At 28.5% G+C, this 11,026-nt stretch overlaps 1 protein-coding gene across 1 annotated transcript; it reads left to right on the forward strand.

The window, feature by feature from the left end:
• The first annotated feature begins 3,297 nt into the window (after positions 1-3,297).
• Positions 3,298-8,327, forward strand: LOC100160711 (peptidyl-prolyl cis-trans isomerase FKBP8). The gene is made up of 5 exons (XM_001951638.5): positions 3,298-4,093; positions 4,152-4,360; positions 5,152-5,260; positions 7,076-7,456; positions 7,858-8,327. Exons 1-5 carry the CDS (start codon positions 3,713-3,715, stop codon positions 7,960-7,962), a joined length of 1,185 nt encoding a protein of 394 aa, XP_001951673.1. The 5' UTR covers positions 3,298-3,712; the 3' UTR covers positions 7,963-8,327.
• Positions 8,328-11,026: the final 2,699 nt, after the last annotated feature.

Consider the following 11,026-nt stretch of genomic DNA (forward strand, 5'->3'; position numbering starts at 1 on the left):
CTAGGATAACTATTTTAGTTATTTTGTTGTGATTGTATAATATTATTCGTGGGTACTTGAAACTTCTAAAGTATACTATTATATATCTATGTTAGTACCACGGTTTGTTGTTGATGTATAACGCGTTACCTAATGGATATTATGATATGATTAATTTGAAAATTATTAATAATACTATAGATAAGTATACCTAAATATGTATGTCTAATATCTATAGACTGACATACCGTCTCCGCTCAGAATCGTTTTTCTTATACAATGATATTATATCATTGAATTCAAATTTAATACCATCCATTATACAGTGACCCACTTGTAACCTACTGTACAGCAGAGCGAAATCCACTTACCCACCTTTTTTTTTATTTTTATTTTTGTCAATCGTATTATTACGATAATTTTGTATCAGGTATTTCGTTCTAACTTATAATTTTTGTTATCTGCTTATTTTATTGGGTTTTTTTGTCTATTTCTACTGCGATTATTAATCGTCGATTATTAGCTACCGAGCGTTGAATGCGTTGAATAATGTATAGTCAATTCATTTGGATTCTATTCAGAGCATACTAGCATAGATATATACAACAACTAGATAGCCGTCTTAATACTACAGTTGTGACCAATATGTTGAAATCGGCCGCCATCTATAAAGCAGGCAATGTTTACATTTATTTTACATTTATTTATATACATATATACTATGATAATATTATTTTGTAAACATTGCCTGCTTTGTAAATGGCGGCCGACTTCCATGACAAGAAGGAGACGGCTATCTAGTTTGTTGTATATATCTATGATTCAGAGTGACTAAATTATTTCAAATCTTAGTAATTATCTATAATAATTTGTAAGTGATTAAAAAATTATTATTTAATAAATTTCCTTTTTTTGCATATTTTGTGGTATTTATCGCATATTTAGCGATATTTAAGGTAATATTATAGCGCATATTTATGCAATTTTAAGTGCTATAAGATCCCAACCCTGCTTATAAGACGTTATAACATAATATGCAGAGATTTAATTAATAAACTAGATTGGTATAAATACAATACATCAATGCGTAGTCGCTGGACGAGTATACCTATATCAGTGGTTCCCGACCTTTTTACCACCACGGACCACCTCGACAATATTTTTTAGGTCACGGACCACGTCAATTTTACAAAATCTAGGAAGACCTTTTTTTTATTATTATTATTATGTAATATAAATTTATAAATAAACGTCGTCGGAATCGCCAATGAGTTACTACATTCTTCGTTGGAAGTCGAGAAAAAACAGTTACAACATTTTGCATCACGCCCCAAAGGAAAAATGAAATATTTTTAAATTTTGTAGGTATGGCTCGCGGACTACCTCACGATGTCTCGCGGACCACCGGTGGTCCGCGGTCCCTAGGTTGGGAACCAGTGACCTATATAGATATCGTAAGTACCTATATGAGGCATCAACCAGTGGCCCGACCACTTTTTTGAAAAATGTGGCCGGCCGGCCATATTTTATTTACTTCATAACTTTATTATGAGCATGAGTATATTTAAACCGTGATTATGAATAAATGTATATCAGGGTACCTCTATATTAAATAATTAAGATATTGAGGCCGGGAAGTTTTAAAATTGCCCGACCACATTTTAAAAACTTCGGCGCCACTGGCATCAACTATCAACACTATTCACTTAAAAATGTTCTCCAAGTTAATATAATATCAAACCTAATATTTTTGAATATTTTGCTGTTTTTATTGCATATTTTATTATATAATTTATGAAATTATAAGTGCTATAAAATCCCAACCCTGATGGCCTCATTAGTCGTTACCCATTGGCCATTGGCTATTATTGTTGCCCATTGGCGCAAATAGGTGGGGGCTTGGGGGGACTTAGTCCCCCACATTTCTACCAAGTCCCCCCAGTTCAAAAGTCAGTAGTTAATATTGAGCATATATAATTTTTAGAAAATATTATAGGAGGGGCTTTAGTCCCCCCAAAATAATTTGTCTATATTTGCGCCTATGTTGTTACCTATTATACAGACGTATTATAATAGGTAGGTACTCAGTAGCGCGTACTACTTATTCTGACATTATGTGGACAGTTTGTTAACGCACTACAAATTGGAATCATAATTATTTGGAAATTTTTAACAATGATGTTATAACTTATAATATTATATAATGTCTTTGAAAGGACTGAAATTTGGTGTCCTGAATATAAAAAAACCAAAAACTTAACATCTGAAGAAATTCCAAAGTATCCTTGTAAACTATTATATTATACTACTCAAGAAAAAAAATTCCCATATACAACACATTAGGTACCCATATAACATTTTAAAGTTGTTAGCTATTTTCAATTGCTTCTGTGATATACATAAAAAAGGACATTTCTGGTAGTGTTAAAAATTTAAAAATAAAGATATATAAAATAAATTCGCTGTGTCTAATCACCGTTTGCAATTATAAGACTTAACACTGCGTAACTATGTTATTTTATTTTTATAACTACAAATAAATAATTAATTAGCATTGAGTTGTTGAGTACTTTAGTTGTATATTATTGTATTTCATTTATAAAGTATTATGTTTTTACTGTTGAGTGCCAAACTAAATGTTATTGTAATATATTATTACCGTAAAAATTATAACAATTGGTGAGAGGGTGCGGGGGCGGAACCCCTGCGGGTCTATATTGATCTTATACATTTGCCCCCTCCCCCCAAATCAGTTGTCCAAATTGCACCGTGGCCCCTGGTAGCATTACACTTCAACAGTTAACAGGGCACTGCATGATATAGTATTATAGTTGATATACCTTAGATTTAAGTATATCTTAAATTCTTAAATCGTGGTAGCCACAAATGTATCTATTGTTTAATGAATGTATGTACAACTGTACATGAGGCAATCCCCGTTTTTCCCAATGGAGACCCAGAGTTTACAACGCCATCTGTTTAAAGCACGGACTTAAGATACAAAATGTGAAGCCAAATAAAACCACCGGTAGCGCTGAAAACATTGGGTCCCTAGTATGAGGAACCTTTTGGTGGCCGTTCCCCCCGCCGAACATGTCGTTTTCAGTCCTCAGGGCACGGTTTAAGATAATATTGTTCTATGATAATATCTAATATATATCCTTGATTATATCTGTGACCATAGTCCATAGATATTATATATATCCTTAGATATCCATGTCCGTGACACGTTTTAAATATTTTAAATCGTGGTGACATGGCCCGGGTCCGTGACATGAACCTATTTTTCACGGTGATAATGAATTTTGTTATCAGTTTTTTTCCGGAACCTGATAATCATAATATACCTATTTAGTTACAACCATGATATGGTCACAACTTACAAGTCAATAGTCTAAACTTTATAGTCTCTATATTATAATCTATGCAGACATGCAGTATGCCTGAAAATTAAAATAACACTAAAGTAAAATAAAATCTAAAACTAAAAAAAATATCACTTTTCAGTTTATCTTTAATCGTGCTTTTCAGTAATCTGTATTTACTATTTCACTATTGTATATACACCATTTTGAAATTTGTTCAAATTAATAATTGTTTTATTTAGAAATTTATTCTTGCAGTCTGTAAATAATTTAATTACATTGTTGTCACTGTCACAATCCATACTGTGTTTGAAAGTGTTGATTATTGATATTGTATATCCAAACTCTACTTAAAAAATTATTTTAAAATGGACGACATGGAATTAAATTTAAATCAGAATAATACCATTCCACCAAACATGACTTCCAAAGTATCTGATTTTATAACTGCTGAACAAGGCACTTCTTTGGATTCTCCGATTAGTTCTAATGATATTCAGTTAGATAGTGAACAAAATAATGAAGATTTTCCTTCTCAACCAGTGACTGAAGGCAAACCAAAGGAACAAACTTATCAAGATATTTTAGGTTCTGGGGATTTATTGAAAAAAATCATTAAACAAGGAGCTCTTGATGAACGACCAATGAAAGGTGAACAAATTGTGATAAATTTAGTTGGTCGTCTAGAAGATAATGATGATATATTTGAAAAGGAAGAAAATTTTGAAATCACTCTCGGTGATTGTGAGGTAATATATATAAAAACATTAATTCAATATTTTTAAACAATGATTGTGTTTTATTTAGGTTATTCAAGGTGTTGATTTAGCTTTAAGCTTAATGAATGTAGGTGAAATAGCTGAGTTGAAAATAGCATCACGATTTGGTTATGGTGAAAAGGGATTGAATCCAAAGGTTCTGGGTGGAGCTAGATTAGTTTATACTGTAGAACTAGTAACTGTAAAACCAGAAATACTTCCAGATGACCTTACTCCAATTGAAAGGCTTAACATTGGGTTTGTACATTTGTATCTAATTATTATTGAACTTAACTATCATATAATTAAAAATTATGTGTACAAAATGAGTGTTTTGGTTGATCATACATTATTAATCTACAATTATATATAGACTAGAAATATTACACTTTATAAATTGTTTTAAAATCTAGATTAATTAAATATTTCAACATTTTAATTCATATTTTATTATTTTCTCATTAAAAACACTTTTTCTATGATTTATAAACGTATATTAATAAAATTACATTGATAAATAATTAGGTATAAATACAAAATACTGAATTAAACGAAAAACCGGTCTAATCCACTACTTATAAAAAATTGTCAATGTACACAACCTTTCATACATCTAAAAAATAATTATTGTACAATTTAAATATAAAACCCTTTAAGTACAAATATTAAGATAAATACTGTATGAAATTGTCCTAAATTTTAAAATTTTCAAAAAAATTGAATTTTTAAATATTGATTAAAGCAAAATATAACTAAAAAAAATGCCTGGACAACATGTGATTTTTCACATATTTTATTGCATACATAAAAATGGTAGGAGTTTTGAAACACTCATTTAAGTTTATAATAGTCATAACTCATAATATATGGTGCAATGTTGGAGTTAGGTTAGATTTAAAAATATATATTATATACTAGATATAGACAAGTTATATCACTGTTGCGTGGGAGGGGGGGAGAAACTGGACTAACATCTATAATACCTATTGATTTTCGTTTAAAATTAACAATCATAAAATAATTTTTAAGTTTATTTTGTTTTGTTATAGGCTCAAAAAAAAAGATAAAGGAAACTGGTGGTATGCACGTAATGAAAACACTATGGCTTTACATGTGTATCGCAAAGCTCTTCAATATTTCGGTGGACCAGGAGATATAGTAAGTATAATAAATAAAATAATAATTAAATAATAAATATAATAATTTAGGAATAATTATGAAATTTACAGAAATTCATAAATTACAATATTTTAATCATATTTTTTTTTATATGCATTTTAAACAAATTTAATCAAAATATTCGTAGTTTAAGTTCCTATATTTTTAAAAAATGTCTAAAAACATTATTCTTATAAATTCATTATATTCTTCAGGGTTATCATTAAAATGAATATTGATTTGGTGTTTCATTTTTATAAATTCAATTAATATTAATTATATCATGAATGTATAATAATATAGTTTATTTTGTATGTTTACTTTTTACTTATTTACAATTCTCTACAAATATTTATCCTTAAGCAGTAATTGCTATTTTATTAAGATTTTGTAAATTATGAATGCAATTATATCTTTAACTTCATAGTGTCTCCTAGACCTAAGGGTATGGTTTCTGTTAGGTAAAGTAGGAAGTAATCGAGAAAAAATGTTTAGAAATATTTTTTGGCCATGCAGTGATTCTCAAACTGGAAAATAGAGAAAAAGATACTAAAGGAATCAACAGGATTTTTTTCAATGCCTAATATAATCAATGAAATTGAAATGAGAAGAATCAGATGGGTTACCTGTGGCATGCATGGGGGATTCCATAGTTAATGTTAAAAACAGTAGTTGAGTTAATTAATAAAAAACCATGGACATGATCATGACGACATTTATTGAGGATCTGAAAATGATAGTAAATGTACAATAAACAAAAGTATTTATATGTGAAAGGGAAAATAAGACCAGAGAATAGACAATGCTGCAAGAAACCAAATAATAGATTAAGTAAAGGAATTTGTACAACTATACTCTGTTCAAAATGATATTGTACCTCGGCGGCGACTAGTTATCGTCTCCGATGGTCAGTCACTTCCCCCACCTGTAATGAAATAATTGTTTGGAATTCTAATTGCTGCGGGACAAAGCCATGGCTATGCGCACAAATTGGCCACCGAGGTACAATCTCATTTTGAACAGAGTATCGGAAGTTGAAGATATAAGAGCAAAATAATAAAATGTATTTGTTAGGCAAAAATAGCATTTAACAGAAAGAAAACAATCTTACGTCAAAGAATATCAATGTAAAAATTAGATAACTTAATATGGAGTATAGCCCTATATGAGTGAGATACCTGAATATCAGCAGCAGAAAAAAGAGCTACTTGAAATATTCAAATTATGGTGTTATAAGAGTATGTTGAAGATAAGCTGAATGGACCAATAAAGAAGTACTTGAAAGAATATCAAAATAAAAGCTATTATGGAAAAATATAGTGAGAAGACTGAATGATTGAATAGACCATATAATATGGTATAAAGGATGTTAAAATTAATTATGAATGGGAAGAATTATAGAGGAAGGCCAAGTCTGGAATCCTTTCAGCAATTAATAAAAGACCAAGAATTTGACTCAGATGCATTAATGAAAAAGAAAGTAGATAATAGAAAAAAAGCGGAAAATGGTTACAAACCAATCTATGGATTAAAACTGCCAAGAGAAGGAATTGAGAAAAAATTAATCTGTTAATGGAATGAATACGACCTGCACCAGTATAATCACAACTAATGCAACAATAATATTTATTATTATTTATTATTTACCTCAAATATTATGTATGTTTGTTCATACAAATGTAGACATTTATGATTAATTGTTTTGTATAGTAAATTTATAATATATTATAAATATAATATATGCTTATACAGTTATACTTATGAACCAAAAATCACAAAATAATTACATTATACTTAAATTAAAATTTTTTTTAGATTGGTTCAGATTCAGAACAAAAAGATATTCTAAGTGAACGTGTCAAGACATTAAACAACATGGCAGCTGTGCACATGTCTATGAATAGTTTAGATTTAGCTTTAAGTACATTAGACAGTGTACTCAATGTTGAACCTCATAATGAAAAAGCAATTATGCGTAAGGGTAAAGTACTAGCTTTAAAAGGACAAAATATAGCAGCCGCTCGTGAGCTTGAAAAAGCATTGCAAATAAATCCAAATAATAAAACTGTCCAAAGCATTCTAAGCAATGTTAAAGCAGCATTAGTCAAAGAACGAGTGCAAGAAAGAGAGTTGTATAAAAAGATGTTGGGACAAAAAGATGTTAATGAAAAATCAGCAAAAGACGACAAAAATACGGTATAATGTTACATTATTTATAAACTTAGTTTTTCAATAAGTTACCCTACTTACCCATTATAATACTTATTAGTAATACATATTTTTGGAAAAAATAATTATTGGTGTGCGCACATATTTTTGTAGCCTTTAGAGTAGTTATGTAAAAATATAATTAATATTCAATCCTTCTTCCAAATACCAATTTTCCATACTTGTTTATTTTTGAAATCAGTAAAAATAATTTGCGCGCGTGTTAGTCAATAGTCTATTCAAAATAAACATGTTTACATTTTAATATTTTATTATCACCAACTTCATAAACCAATTTGATTTTCGGGGAAAAAAATATTATTGTATTTAGTATATTGTTATTAGACTTAGAAATTAGTTAACTAAATTGGATTTGTGTCTTGTTTTAGAACACAACATTTATAATCAGTGGGCTTGTTGCCGGATTAGCAGTAATTTGTGGATACTGTTACCTTAACAACAACTTTCCTTTCAGCAAATTTAGTTTTCAATAGCAATCATACCTTTTTTTATGTTTTTTAAAGTATATTCATTATTTCTTACATTCAACAATTAAAACATTCTATACAGTTGATTGTGATTCTATTTGACTGCAAATATCTTCAAATTTAAAACAATATTAAAAAAAAAAAAATTAGTTGCCAGCTATGATATATGTTATAAAGTGTATTGTTTTTATGCATTTTTATTTTTAGTTTTTCTTGTGTTTATACATATTAATTTACTATATTATTTTGGTACTTTTTTGGTATGGTTGTTTTTGTATATATTTATTAAATAGGTCATTAAAATATGATTTACTGTATTGTATAATTTATTGAGAAAATAAATATTTATACCTGTACAGGGTAGAAAAAAAGATTCTCTTTATTTTTTTTAGTAAAATTGGACAGTTTTTGGTTTTAACTGAACAAGTTTTTATCACTAGGTACCTCAAAATCTGGTGCAAAATTATTATATAAATATTGAATTGATATTCAAGTATGCTACAACATTTTGGTGCTCGATATAACTGACCATTGTGTTAAGAGGGTGCCACACCCGCATGCGTTTTCTCTGTCTTACAAACACATAACATAGCAAATTCTACGCTCAGAAGATCACGTTTAGCTATGTTGGTTTAAAATTTAGAGTGAATTAATTTCTTGTAACATTTAAAGGTAAGATTCTCATCTAGTAAACCTCTCACGTTTTTTTAGATTTTAATTTTAAAGAAAGTTGTAGAGTATTTTAAAATGCACAAACAATTTACAATTTTAAAACACTACTTTATATTACATATATTTATAAATAATATAGTTATATAGTTATATATTATATTGTTCTGTATATAATACAATATTATATTATTTGCTGACTGATTTATGTTAACCACGCCAGGAGTTTTCTCCTATCATTGATCAGCTGTTAGAAACCAGAATGTTCGTGCACCACCTCAAATTAAGAGGAAATTTAATAGACACCATGCATTTGACCGAACACAGCGCAGTATAGTGGACAATGACCAAACTTGTGAGGGAATATACAACAATATTATAATGCAGCATTAAGTTCAAAATATGTTCATTACCAAAATAGAAGAATAACTCATGTACTCAGAGTAGGATACTTTGCTCCAAATATATTTATTTTTTAGTTTATGTACAATTTAGTCACTTCTTTGGATATTTTCATCCTTCTTAAAATCTTTAAACGTATATGACTATTATGATTCTGCTCCTAATTTTAATAGTAGTCTGGTAGAGTGGAGTATTATTTTCTAGTGCTCATAAAAAACTAAAAACATGTTTAAAATATTTTGCATATTTTATTATAAGATTAGGTATATTATTTATATTATAATATTATTCAATAATAGTTATTTTATAAATTTGAAACTAATTTTGAAAAATGGTTTAGTTTTTTTGGTGTTTTCTTGTTTATAACAACTTGCTCATTTTAGATTCTGAGTGGAACGATGAATGTATTGATTTTACAATGATGTGTGTTTTTTTATTTTTTTTTTATTTTTGTGTCTGTCATCACGTTTTAGGACAGTAAAAGTGCTTGGATTTTCTTCAACAGTACCTTTTCTGATAGGAAAGTGAATCTAGTTGGTACTTTGGGGGGTCAAAAGTAAAATTTTTCCAATAGTTTTCAAAAGCGCCGTGAAAAACAAAAGAAAAATTGAGGAAAAACGGGAATTTTTACGCAAAATCTGTTTTCGAGAAAATCGATTTTGGTTTTTGGTGTAACTTTAAAAAAAATGACCGTAGATATATGAAATTTTGACTGAATGTTTATCTTAGCATTTTCTATACTCCATAACATTTTCAAAATATTTTGATTTATTTTGAGCTCTTTATAGACATTTTCATTTTCCATTTTTTTTTAGTTTTTTTTCTAAAAATATCAATAAAATTTTATTTGTTGGATAAAAAAGCTTGAAAATTTAATAGAAGGCTCCTAGTATATTGTTTCAAAGGCAAATGAAAAATATTAAAAATCGTTAGTCACAGTTTTTTTTTATAAGCATTTAAAGTTCAAAAAATGACAAAATATGGAAAAATCACGAAAATTTGCAAATTATTTCGAGTTAGAAATTCATAAAAATTTTTCTTTTTAAATCTAAGATATGAAAATGGAATACGAGATTCCCTTATAAAATTATCTACCTTTATCAAACAAAAAATATCTATAAGAAAGTCAAATTAAATTTTTATGATCGTTTGAAATTCAAATTTTTACAACATTGGATATTCACTCGATTTCTCATGTAGCGATTTCCTTATTTTGTTGTAATTCAAAAACGAATAACTGCAGATATATGAAAATTTTACTGAATGTTTATATTAGCATTTCCTATACACCATAAAATTTTGAAAATAATTTGATTCTTTTTGAGCTGTGTACAGACATGGTCAGTTTTCAATTTTTTTAGTTTTTTTTTCTATAAATATCAATAAAGTTTTATCTGTTGTATAATATTATTCGTGGGTACTTGAAACTTCTAAAGTATACTATTATATATCTATGATAGTACCACGGTTTTTTGTTGATGTATAACGCGTTATAAGTACCTAATAGATATTATGATATGATTAATTTGGAATTTATTATAGGTACCTATTATAGGTCAATTTTTTTTTAATACCATAGATAAGTATATATTATATGTCTAATACATAGACTGATATACCGTCTCCGCTCAGAATCGTTTTTCTTATACAGTGATATTATATCATTGAATTCAAATTTAATACTGTCCATTATACAGTGACCCACTTCTAACCTACTGTACAGCAGAGCGACATCCACTTACCCACCTTTTTTAATATGCTATCTAAGTAACACAACGTGCAATTTCGATACCTATATTTCTTAATGTGATATCAAAGTCTACGCCGCCGTAACAAGGCCTGTTTCGCCGTTACCGTAGAGCACGACGTATGTACTCTCGGTCGAACCGCCGTTTTAAGTTATTTATGTTTTGAATTAGTTTTACGCTTCGGCGACGTTCCGCGTTTTTAATCAATAAATCGTAGTGATACTTAATAAGTATATTGATTTAATTTATTT

Source organism: Acyrthosiphon pisum, chromosome A1 (assembly GCF_005508785.2).
Source record: "Acyrthosiphon pisum isolate AL4f chromosome A1, pea_aphid_22Mar2018_4r6ur, whole genome shotgun sequence".
NCBI lineage: Eukaryota > Metazoa > Arthropoda > Insecta > Hemiptera > Aphididae > Acyrthosiphon > Acyrthosiphon pisum.